This window comes from Oncorhynchus kisutch, linkage group LG13, assembly GCF_002021735.2.
Source record: "Oncorhynchus kisutch isolate 150728-3 linkage group LG13, Okis_V2, whole genome shotgun sequence".
Taxonomy (NCBI): domain Eukaryota; kingdom Metazoa; phylum Chordata; class Actinopteri; order Salmoniformes; family Salmonidae; genus Oncorhynchus; species Oncorhynchus kisutch.
The window spans coordinates 75352145-75365515 of NC_034186.2; the positions used below are offsets into that span (position 1 = coordinate 75352145).

Here is a 13371-nt window from a genome sequence, read left to right on the forward strand (position 1 = left end):
GTTGTTTACATCCAGATAGAGTAGGAAGCTGGTATAGGGTGATGTCTGGTCTGTTGTTTACATCCAGATAGAGTAGGAAGCTGGTATAGGGTGATGATATCTGTCTGTTGTTTACATCCAGATAGAGTAGGAAGCTGGTATAGGGTGATGTCTGTCTGTCTGTTTACATCCAGATAGAGTAGGAAGCTGGTATAGGGTGATGATGATGTCTGTCTGTTGTTTACATCCAGATAGAGTAGGAAGCTGGTATAGGGTGATGTCTGTCTGTTGTTTACATCCAGATAGAGTAGGAAGCTGGTATAGGGTGATGATATCTGTCTGTTGTTTACATCCAGATAGAGTAGGAAGCTGGTATAGGGTGATGTCTGTCTGTTTGTTTACATCCAGATAGAGTAGGAAGCTGGTATAGGGTGATGATGTCTGTCTGTTGTTTACATCCAGATAGAGTAGGAAGCTGGTATAGGGTGATGATATCGGTCTGTCTGTTGTTTACATCCAGATAGAGTAGGAAGCTGGTATAGGGTGATGAATATCTGTCTGTCTGTTGTTTACATCCAGATAGAGTAGGAAGCTGGTATAGGGTGATGATATCTGTCTGTCTGTTGTTTACATCCAGATAGAGTTGAAAGCTGGTATAGGGTGATGTCTGTCTGTCTGTTGTTTACATCCAGATAGAGTAGGAAGCTGGTATAGGGTGATGATATCTGTCTGTCTGTTGTTTACATCCAGATAGAGTAGGAAGCTGGTATAGGGTGATGATGTCTGTTGTTGTTTACATCCAGATAGAGTAGAAAGCTGGTATAGGGTGATGATATCTGTCTGTCTGTTATTTACATCCAGATAGAGTAGAAAGCTGGTATAGGGTGATGATGTCAGTCTGTTGTTTACATCCAGATAGAGTAGGAAGCTGGTATAGGGTGATGATATCTGTCTGTCTGTTGTTTACATCCAGATAGAGTAGGAAGCTGGTATAGGGTGATGATATCTGTCTGTTGTTTACATCCAGATAGAGTAGGAAGCTGGTATAGGGTGATGATATCGGTCTGTCTGTTGTTTACATCCAGATAGAGTAGGAAGCTGGTATAGGGTGATGAATATCTGTCTGTCTGTTGTTTACATCCAGATAGAGTAGGAAGCTGGTATAGGGTGATGATATCTGTCTGTCTGTTGTTTACATCCAGATAGAGTAGAAAGCTGGTATAGGGTGATGTCTGTCTGTCTGTTGATTACATCCAGATAGAGTAGGAAGCTGGTATAGGGTGATGATATCTGTCTGTCTGTTGTTTACATCCAGATAGAGTAGGAAGCTGGTGTAGGGTGATGATGTCTGTCTGTTGTTTACATCCAGATAGAGTAGAAAGCTGGTATAGGGTGATGATATCTGTCTGTCTGTTATTTACATCCGATAGAGTAGAAAGCTGGTATAGGGTGATGATGTCAGTCTGTTGTTTACATCCAGATAGAGTAGGAAGCTGGTATAGGGTGATGATATCTGTCTGTCTGTTGTTTACATCCAGAGAGAGTAGGAAGCTGGTATAGGGTGATGTCTGTCTGTCTGTGGTTTACATCCAGATAGAGTAGGAAGCTGGTACAGGGTGATGATGTCTGTCTGTTGTTTACATCCAGATTGAGTAGGAAGCTGGTATAGGGTGATGATGTCTGTCTGTTGTTTACATCCAGATAGAGTAGGAAGCTGGTATAGGGTGATGATATCTGTCTGTTGTTTACATCCAGATAGAGTAGGAAGCTGGTATAGGGTAATGATATCTGTCTGTTGTTTACATCCAGATAGAGTAGGAAGCTGGTATAGGGTGATGATGTCTGTCTGTTGTTTACATCCAGATAGAGTAGGAAGCTGGTATAGGGTGATGATGTCTGTCTGTTGTTTACATCCAGATAGAGTAGGAAGCTGGTATAGGGTGATGATATCTGTCTGTTGTTTACATCCAGATAGAGTAGGAAGCTGGTATAGGGTGATGTCTGTCTGTTGTTTACATCCAGATAGAGTAGGAAGCTGGTATAGGGTGATGATGTCTGTCTGTTGTTTACATCCAGATAGAGTAGGAAGCTGGTATAGGGTGATGATGTCTGTCTGTTGTTTACATCCAGATAGAGTAGGAAGCTGGTATAGGGTGATGATATCGGTCTGTCTGTTGTTTACATCCAGATAGAGTAGGAAGCTGGTATAGGGTGATGAATATCTGTCTGTCTGTTGTTTACATCCAGATAGAGTAGGAAGCTGGTATAGGGTGATGATATCTGTCTGTCTGTTGTTTACATCCAGATAGAGTTGAAAGCTGGTATAGGGTGATGTCTGTCTGTCTGTTGTTTACATCCAGATAGAGTAGGAAGCTGGTATAGGGTGATGATATCTGTCTGTCTGTTGTTTACATCCAGATAGAGTAGGAAGCTGGTATAGGGTGATGATGTCTGTCTGTTGTTTACATCCAGATAGAGTAGAAAGCTGGTATAGGGTGATGATATCTGTCTGTCTGTTATTTACATCCAGATAGAGTAGAAAGCTGGTATAGGGTGATGATGTCAGTCTGTTGTTTACATCCAGATAGAGTAGGAAGCTGGTATAGGGTGATGATATCTGTCTGTCTGTTGTTTACATCCAGATAGAGTAGGAAGCTGGTATAGGGTGATGATATCTGTCTGTTGTTACATCCAGATAGAGTAGGAAGCTGGTATAGGGTGATGATATCGGTCTGTCTGTTGTTTACATCCAGATAGAGTAGGAAGCTGGTATAGGGTGATGAATATCTGTCTGTCTGTTGTTTACATCCAGATAGAGTAGGAAGCTGGTATAGGGTGATGATATCTGTCTGTCTGTTGTTTACATCCAGATAGAGTAGAAAGCTGGTATAGGGTGATGTCTGTCTGTCTGTTGATTACATCCAGATAGAGTAGGAAGCTGGTATAGGGTGATGATATCTGTCTGTCTGTTGTTTACATCCAGATAGAGTAGGAAGCTGGTGTAGGGTGATGATGTCTGTCTGTTGTTTACATCCAGATAGAGTAGAAAGCTGGTATAGGGTGATGATATCTGTCTGTCTGTTATTTACATCCAGATAGAGTAGAAAGCTGGTATAGGGTGATGATGTCAGTCTGTTGTTTACATCCAGATAGAGTAGGAAGCTGGTATAGGGTGATGATATCTGTCTGTCTGTTGTTTACATCCAGAGAGAGTAGGAAGCTGGTATAGGGTGATGTCTGTCTGTCTGTTGTTTACATCCAGATAGAGTAGGAAGCTGGTATAGGGTGATGATATCTGTCTGTCTGTTGTTTACATCCAGATAGAGTAGGAAGCTGGTATAGGGTGATGATATCTGTCTGTCTGTTGTTTACATCCAGATAGAGTAGAAAGCTGGTATAGGGTGATGTCTGTCTGTCTGTTGTTTACATCCAGATAGAGTAGGAAGCTGGTATAGGGTCATGATGTCAGTCTGTTGTTTACATCCAGATAGAGTAGGAAGCTGGTATAGGGTGATGATGTCAGTCTGTTGTTTACATCCAGATAGAGTAGAAAGCTGGTATAGGGTGATGATATCTGTCTGTCTGTTGTTTACATCCAGATAGAGTAGAAAGCTGGTATAGGGTGATGATGTCAGTCTGTTGTTTACATCCAGATAGAGTAGGAAGCTGGTATAGGGTGATGATATCTGTCTGTCTGTTGTTTACATCCAGATAGAGTAGGAAGCTGGTATAGGGTGATGATGTCTGTCTGTCTGTTGTTTACATCCAGATAGAATAGGAAGCTGGTATAGGGTGATGATGTCTGTCTGTTGTTTACATCCAGAGAGAGTAGGAAGCTGGTATAGGGTGATGTCTGTCTGTCTGTTGTTTACATCCAGATAGAGTAGAATGCTGGTATAGGGTGATGATATCTGTCTGTCTGTTGTTTACATCCAGATAGAGTAGGAAGCTGGTATAGGGTGATGATATCTGTCTGTCTGTTGTTTACATCCAGATAGAGTAGGAAGCTGGTATAGGGTGATGATGTCTGTCTGTTGTTTACATCCAGATAGAGTAGAAAGCTGGTATAGGGTGATGATATCTGTCTGTCTGTTGTTTACATCCAGATAGAGTAGAAAGCTGGTATAGGGTGATGATGTCTGTCTGTCTGTTGTTTACATCCAGATAGAATAGGAAGCTGGTATAGGGTGATGATATCTGTCTGACAGTCTGTTGTTTACATCCAGATAGAGTAGGAAGCTGGTATAGGGTGATGATGTCTGTCTGTCTGTTGTTTACATCCAGATAGAGTAGGAAGCTGGTATAGGGTGATGATATCTGTCTGTCTGTTGTTTACATCCAGATAGAGTAGGAAGCTGGTATAGGGTGATGATTTCTGTCTGTCTGTGGTTTACATCCAGATAGAGTAGGAAGCTGGTACAGGGTGATGATGTCTGTCTGTTGTTTACATCCAGATTGAGTAGGAAGCTGGTATAGGGTGATGATGTCTGTCTGTTGTTTACATCCAGATAGAGTAGGAAGCTGGTATAGGGTGATGATATCTGTCTGTTGTTTACATCCAGATAGAGTAGGAAGCTGGTATAGGGTAATGATATCTGTCTGTTGTTTACATCCAGATAGAGTAGGAAGCTGGTATAGGGTGATGATGTCTGTCTGTTGTTTACATCCAGATAGAGTAGGAAGCTGGTATAGGGTGATGTCTGTCTGTTGTTTACATCCAGATAGAGTAGGAAGCTGGTATAGGGTGATGATATCTGTCTGTTGTTTACATCCAGATAGAGTAGGAAGCTGGTATAGGGTGATGTCTGTCTGTTGTTTACATCCAGATAGAGTAGGAAGCTGGTATAGGGTGATGATGTCTGTCTGTTGTTTACATCCAGATAGAGTAGGAAGCTGGTATAGGGTGATGATATCGGTCTGTCTGTTGTTTACATCCAGATAGAGTAGGAAGCTGGTATAGGGTGATGAATATCTGTCTGTCTGTTGTTTACATCCAGATAGAGTAGGAAGCTGGTATAGGGTGATGATATCTGTCTGTCTGTTGTTTACATCCAGATAGAGTTGAAAGCTGGTATAGGGTGATGTCTGTCTGTCTGTTGTTTACATCCAGATAGAGTAGGAAGCTGGTATAGGGTGATGATATCTGTCTGTCTGTTGTTTACATCCAGATAGAGTAGGAAGCTGGTATAGGGTGATGATGTCTGTCTGTTGTTTACATCCAGATAGAGTAGAAAGCTGGTATAGGGTGATGATATCTGTCTGTCTGTTATTTACATCCAGATAGAGTAGAAAGCTGGTATAGGGTGATGATGTCAGTCTGTTGTTTACATCCAGATAGAGTAGGAAGCTGGTATAGGGTGATGATATCTGTCTGTCTGTTGTTTACATCCAGATAGAGTAGGAAGCTGGTATAGGGTGATGATATCTGTCTGTTGTTTACATCCAGATAGAGTAGGAAGCTGGTATAGGGTGATGATATCGGTCTGTCTGTTGTTTACATCCAGATAGAGTAGGAAGCTGGTATAGGGTGATGAATATCTGTCTGTCTGTTGTTTACATCCAGATAGAGTAGGAAGCTGGTATAGGGTGATGATATCTGTCTGTCTGTTGTTTACATCCAGATAGAGTAGAAAGCTGGTATAGGGTGATGTCTGTCTGTCTGTTGTTTACATCCAGATAGAGTAGGAAGCTGGTATAGGGTCATGATGTCAGTCTGTTGTTTACATCCAGATAGAGTAGGAAGCTGGTATAGGGTGATGATGTCAGTCTGTTGTTTACATCCAGATAGAGTAGAAAGCTGGTATAGGGTGATGATATCTGTCTGTCTGTTGTTTACATCCAGATAGAGTAGAAAGCTGGTATAGGGTGATGATGTCAGTCTGTTGTTTACATCCAGATAGAGTAGGAAGCTGGTATAGGGTGATGATATCTGTCTGTCTGTTGTTTACATCCAGATAGAGTAGGAAGCTGGTATAGGGTGATGATGTCTGTCTGTCTGTTGTTTACATCCAGATAGAATAGGAAGCTGGTATAGGGTGATGATGTCTGTCTGTTGTTTACATCCAGAGAGAGTAGGAAGCTGGTATAGGGTGATGTCTGTCTGTCTGTTGTTTACATCCAGATAGAGTAGAATGCTGGTATAGGGTGATGATATCTGTCTGTCTGTTGTTTACATCCAGATAGAGTAGGAAGCTGGTATAGGGTGATGATATCTGTCTGTCTGTTGTTTACATCCAGATAGAGTAGGAAGCTGGTATAGGGTGATGATGTCTGTCTGTTGTTTACATCCAGATAGAGTAGAAAGCTGGTATAGGGTGATGATATCTGTCTGTCTGTTGTTTACATCCAGATAGAGTAGAAAGCTGGTATAGGGTGATGATGTCTGTCTGTCTGTTGTTTACATCCAGATAGAATAGGAAGCTGGTATAGGGTGATGATATCTGTCTGACAGTCTGTTGTTTACATCCAGATAGAGTAGGAAGCTGGTATAGGGTGATGATGTCTGTCTGTCTGTTGTTTACATCCAGATAGAGTAGGAAGCTGGTATAGGGTGATGATATCTGTCTGTCTGTTGTTTACATCCAGATAGAGTAGGAAGCTGGTATAGGGTGATGATTTCTGTCTGTCTGTGGTTTACATCCAGATAGAGTAGGAAGCTGGTACAGGGTGATGATGTCTGTCTGTTGTTTACATCCAGATAGAGTAGGAAGCTGGTATAGGGTGATGATGTCTGTCTGTTGTTTACATCCAGATAGAGTAGGAAGCTGGTATAGGGTGATGATATCTGTCTGTTGTTTACATCCAGATAGAGTAGGAAGCTGGTATAGGGTGATGTCTGTCTGTTGTTTACATCCAGATAGAGTAGGAAGCTGGTATAGGGTGATGATGTCTGTCTGTTGTTTACATCCAGATAGAGTAGGAAGCTGGGGCCTGTTGCACAAAACTAGGATAAGGGATTAAGCCAGGATATCTTGGTGATCCTGGCTCAATTGATCCGTAATCCGGTTGCACTAAAGATGGATAGGGGGCAGGAGGATATGTTATGGTATAAATTACCATGGAGATTTATTCTGTGGAGCTAGCCTGCTCCAGACCAGGCTAAATTCCAGGATCTATTTAATCTCATCCCTAATGTCAGTCAGCAGTCACCACAAATGGAAACCAATAGTTATTTCACTGCTCACTATACATTGTTATCACATAACTAGACCCACTGTTATTATTTAAACGTTTGTGATCATTAATTTCAATGATTTTGGATAAAAAAAATGATTTTTAGATGATGTTGCTATCATTAGATAATTTACAGTTTCCCATAGACTATAAATAAAATGATAGAATATTAGGGCCACAGAGGGGAAAAAAAACACAAGTCATAATATTGTAACCAGTTGTTTTAAAGGAGGACAGTTGTTAAAATGACAGATGTGGGGCATTTCGTGAAATTGTACTTCAGTATGGTTTCATAAACAAAGACATGCTGATGTGCCAGAATATTAAGTATCACATTGTCATAAGTATCAAAACAATATGTAGCTTTTCTGCAGAAAGAACCAGCCTCATAAATTTATGACTTTATCCTTTTTCTTCAGTGTGGCCCTAGTACTGTCATATAAACAAATACACATTCCATATGAATATAAAAACACAATGTGTAACATTATGTTCCTTTATTGAAAACAAAGCAGGTAAACCATCAGCTCCTTTCGAAACTGAAGTCACAGTGACTCTACAAGATGGAAAGCACAGAATCCAAGCATATTATACAAAATTATACATACACATTCAAAGGTCTGTATATAACACACCCTGCATGTCTGCACACTAAAATAAATGCAGGACAAATCCATACACATCAACTGAACAGACAAATGAATGGATGCAGTAGCCTCCCTGCAGCCTTGTATTACACACAGTATACCGCACAAACATCATAAGAGGCCAAATTCGTCAAAAAACGAACCCAAAAAAACCCAAATTCCTCTGCCACCGCAGGACATATTTAACCAAAATTGAAAGCACACATACTAACTAAAATAATTCAACACATATTGGTCCCTCAGCAGCCGACCACTGTCGTCATCAGAGAAGATTGCCGGATTGTCCCAGTCCATGGCTGGTGGCACTCTGGGGGCCCTCTCCTTCCTCAGGCAGGCCACATTGTGGAGGACAGCACAAGCCACAGTAATATCACATGCCCTAACAGGGCTGACCCTTAATTTGTGAAGGCAGTGAAAGCGTGCCTTCAGGAGGCCAAAGGTCATTTCAACTCTGGCCCTGGTCCTGGCATGGGCATGGTTGTAGGCCTGCTGTGCTTCCTGGGGGTCTGTGAAAGGTGTCAGGAGAAAAGGCTGGCAGCCATACCCCCTGTCTCCCAGCAACACACCAGAGAATTCACCTGTCAACACAAAATCTCATCATTACTACCTCATAAACACAGTGATATTCTTGACACAGCCATGATGGTTATAAATAGGGGTTGTGTGGCTTACCTTGTGATAGATTTCAGAGGCCCGAAAGATTCTGGAGTCATGGACTGAGCCAGGCCATTTTGCCACAACATTGCTGATCACACAGTCAGCATTGCAGACCATCTGAAATCATAAGATGAGGAATATTACACCAATCAATGCACATCACTGGCAATGCAGAGTGTTCGTCAATGGACAATATCAAAAAGTTATGTTCACCTGAACATTAATGCTGTGAAAGGATTTCCTATTCACAAAATCGGCCTCATGGGCACCTGAGGGGGCTTTTATCCTTATGTGTGTGCAGTCCACTGCACCAATGACATTGGGGAAACCTGTCACACAAAGTAATGAGTATCCTACTATGTGTTAACAGTTGTCCTGTAATTTGTAGATCCTCTTACCTGCAATCCTATAGAACTCCTCTTTGATGTCACAGAGTCTTCTGTGGCCAGGGAAGGAGATGAAGACATCTGCTAATGCTTTGATAGCCAGACACACACTCCTTATTGTGCGGCAAATTGTGGCCTTGTTCAGCTGTTCTGCATCCCCCACTGAGTACAGGAAGGCTCCACTAGCAAAAAAGCGCAAGGCCACACAAACCATTTGCTCCACACTCAGTGCATGGCTCCGTGCAGTGCGGTGCTTAATCCTGGGATCCAGTAGTCTGCATAGATACCTGATGCCATCTGCAGAAAACCTGTATCTTTCATATAGATGGTCATCAGGGAAGGCCAGTGGGTCCAACCGGTCCCTGAAGACCCTTTCTCGCCTGAAGGCTCTCCTCAGCACAAGTGCTTCTTCATCCACCACATCTCGCACGAATGGGCATGCCATTGTCAGAGCAGAAAGGAACACACAATTTTGGGCCTTCATATAGGCTAGTGGCCACACCTGGTGCTGGGGGGGTGGGCAAAAGAGGGCGATGCCTTATAACGATGACTTGGTTGTACTGATTGCTGGGAAAATAAAAAACTTAGAAAGATGCCACCGTCCTGTGTGCTCACAATAAGAGCTCATATGTCATGGCTCACTTGACTTTACGAGAATATACCTAATTTTTATTTTGAGCTGTGTCATCTTCTTGGAGCTGGGGGAGGAAAGAAAAATAATGATTAATACATTTGTGTTACAGTTAGCATACAGTGTACATTGAAGGCATATCTCACCTCCCTCTCAAGTTTTTTTATTTCAAGGTCCAGTTTCCTAATTGTCCTCTTTTTTATTTCAACTCCAGTGCAAGATTTTCCATCTTTTTCTTCTTGTACTGAATGTCTGTCTGCCAGTTCTATTTGGCGCCGGAGGTGGTTGCCATACAACTTTCTGATAGCTTGTGAGCTCTGTGAACACAATACAATTAGCGCAGCTGGAATTTGGCAGGATGTGGTGTCCTTTTATTAATACGCACTATGTTGCCAGGCTGGTTTTCCCACTGTATAGCATCTGGGTCCTGTAAAAGAAATTAGATTTTTTGATTTTGATGAGGACTCCTCACCATTGTAGAGTAAATAGTACTTTCACAGTCTTAACATGATACCTCATGCCTTCTGGAATCCAGAGAGATGGTCTCCTCCTCATCATCGTCTCCATCATGTGCTGTTGCTGCTGCACTGGGGCCTTCACCCTATCACATTTAATCGGATTCATATTGAAGCTAGTAGACAAGACATGCCAGGCCTACAGTATGCCTTTGATGGAGTACTCACTGGATCAGCATCGTCTGGTGCTTGTGCTGGTGGCTCTAACAGGAACACAGTGCTGCCAGACACTGCAAGGCAATAGGTAAACCAAAGTCAGACAGTCCAAATTGATTCAATATGAATGTGGTTGTATCCCATGTAGAGATGGAAGGACATACCTTGAATGAAGCGGGTGGCATCTTGGGAGGAACCTATGCTCGTCTCTTTCCCCCCAGGGATCCCCTCTAAGACGGGCCTGCCTTTATTTAGCTCCAAGGCCATGTCCTCTGCTGGGGTAAGGTCAGCCTTTGGTGATCCACCACCCGTGCCTTGTCTGTGGGTATTCTTTTTCACTGCTAAAACAGTACAGACAATGTGTGAGCAGGCACCTTCTGGGTACAATATATGCTTGTGCTTTGTTAAATATTAGTCAGGGACCATACCATTCTGCAGAATGTTCTTGTATTTGATTTTGACCTGCTGCCATGTCCGTTTTGGCCCGTTCATGTTTAATCTACACACACACACACACCACACACATTTAATGGAGTCACACTGCAAAAAATTACTTGGTATTTTTGTCTTGTTTTCAGTAAAAATATATCATAGCTTTATACAGTGTGATGGAGTTACTTTACACAATTTCACTCATATCTGCAATGCATTTCAATAAAACATTTAACCGTTTCATAATTACAGTACAACTGCATTTTTGGAGATGTGAATTAAATATTTGAATTGTAATTGTGATGTTTCAGCGGAGCGGTGAGTGTGTAAATGTGCACTACTTACGCATTCAGGCGGTCTGCAATACTTTGCCACGCTTTTTCTCTTTGCTTTATCACTGTGGCGGTGTTGCCTTTCTTCTTAATTATATCTTTTACCTCCTCGTATGCCTCCATGAGGATTTGTGCTTCCGACGGGGAAAAGTACCCGGCTCTAGTTGCCATGGTAAATCAGTTAATCTGTGATCTGTGGCGGGGTCTATTTGAGTGAGCCGTGAGCGCGCACCTATCCAGGATTGGTTTCACCTGGCTTAATGAATCCGTGTCTGCTCATCCTGGCTTGGTCTTTGTGCAACCAATTAAGCCTGGACGCACATGTTTTGGCTTCATTGAGCTCAGCTGAGTCATTTATCCCGGATGTCTTAATTCTACTTTTGTGCAACAGGCCCCAGCTGAGTCATTTATCCCGGATGTCTTAATTCTACTTTTGTGCAACAGGCCCCTGGTATAGGGTGGTGATGTCTGTCTGTTGTTTACATCCAGATAGAGGAAGCTGGTATAGGGTGATGATATCTGTCTGTTATTTACATCCAGATAGAGTAGGAAGCTGGTATAGGGTGATGATGTCTGTCAGACTGTCTCTACTATCAGCCTTTTTTCTCTTTCTCTCCATCAGACGGTGTTGGAGGTACTAAAGGGGCGGGCCATCCCTATTTCTCTCTGGATTCTGATAGGTAGCATCATTGGAGGGCTTCTGCTATTGGCTCTCATCATCTTCGCAATGTGGAAGGTACACCAATCACACCTCACCATACAGTACCTCACACTCTGCAACAACTTGTTTCTCCTCTGCCTTTGTGGTAAAGATCAACACTTTGGATTTCACTCCTTCCTTCTCATCCCTCCTTTCTCCAGCTGGGGTTCTTCACTCGTAAACAGATAAAGGACGAGGAACTCGAGGACTGAGCCCGCCCCTCGCCGCCATGATGTCAGTCAATGGATACAGTATCTGTGACAACCAGAGAACCACAGAAACAGTCCACTTCGCGCCCATCCCCATGGCAACGACCTGCACAGAGACTGCTCCGCCCCCCAGCAATAAAAACAGATGTCTTTCCCCTCTTCTAAATCATGCCCCCCCATAAAGAACGCACAGCCGGTATAGATGAGCGTTGCCCAGTGTGTGTCTGAACTGTCAAAACACCTAACACCACATGGCACAGACTGCATCTATCATCAGACACCCCAACATCTTGTCTGTTTCTACAGGTGAACCCATGGCTGTAGGGCTGTAGCTACACACCTGTTTAGAAACGTACAGCAGGAAGGACGTGTACATGAGTTTTCTTCAGAGATGTCCCAGACAGGAAATAATGCTGTACACTACGTGTCAAACTCATTCCACGGAGGACCGAGTGTCTGCAGGTTCACTCCACCCTTGTACTTGATGGATGAATTAAGATCACGACTTAGTGAGGGACTCCCCTCAACTGGTTGTCTAGGTCTTAATTGAACGGACAAAACAAAAACCTACAGACACACAGCCCTCTGTGGAATGAGTTTGACACTCCTGGTGCAATGTGACTTGGTATGATGTTCAATGACTGCAGACTTCAAACAGCGTAGATCTGTATAAGTAGATATAGTACAGGCATCGACCTGTAGTTAGTACCATGTTGTATAAGTAGATACAGTACAGGTATCAACCTGTAATTAGTACCATGTTGTATATGTAGATACCGTACATGTATCAACCTGTAATTAGTACCATGTTGTATAAGTAGATACAGTACAGGTATCAACCTGTAATTAGTACCATGTTGTATAAGTAGATACAGTACAGGTATCAGCCTGTAATTAGTACCATGTTGTATAAGTAGATACCGTACAGGTATCAACCTGTAATTAGTACCATGTTGTATAAGTAGATACAGTACAGGTATCAACCTGTAATTAGTACCATGTTGTATAAGTAGATACCGTACAGGTATCAACCTGTAATTAGTACCATGTTGTATAAGTAGATACCAACCTGTAATTAGTACCATGTTGTATAAGTAGATACCAACCTGTAATTAGTACCATGTTGTATAAGTAGATACAGTACAGGTATCAACCTGTAATTAGTACCATGTTGTATAAGTAGATACCGTACAGGTATCAACCTGTAATTAGTACCATGTTGTATAAGTAGATACAGTACAGATATCAACCTGTAATTAGTACCATGTTGTGCTATATGGAAAGCAGATCCATCCTTCAAGGAAGCTTGAATGAAAATGCACTACCTGATAATGGGGGCCACTTATAATCATGTGAATATATTTGTATTTCTATGAAACGCTGTTACAAACCAAACTGTCTATTTAATATTCAGAAGTCATCATGACTTTAGATTTTTCACCCATTTTCTCTACAGTACAGTTCATTTTTTTTGTCAAATTAAAACTGTTGATAATTAAAGTTTTTGAAAATCTTATTTTAGTTTCTTTCATGTTCATTTATACATACATAGGA

At 42.1% G+C, this 13371-nt stretch overlaps 1 protein-coding gene across 1 annotated transcript in view; it reads left to right on the forward strand.

The window, feature by feature from the left end:
* The window catches only part of itga10 (integrin, alpha 10), a 108272-nt gene extending 94939 nt beyond the window's left edge, over positions 1-13333 (forward strand). The window contains exons 29-30 of the mRNA XM_031787382.1: positions 11531-11644; positions 11770-13333. Of these exons, the coding sequence (XP_031643242.1) occupies positions 11531-11644; positions 11770-11820 (165 nt within the window). The 3' untranslated portion in view covers positions 11821-13333. The remainder of the gene's footprint in view (positions 1-11530; positions 11645-11769) is intronic.
* Positions 13334-13371: the final 38 nt, after the last annotated feature.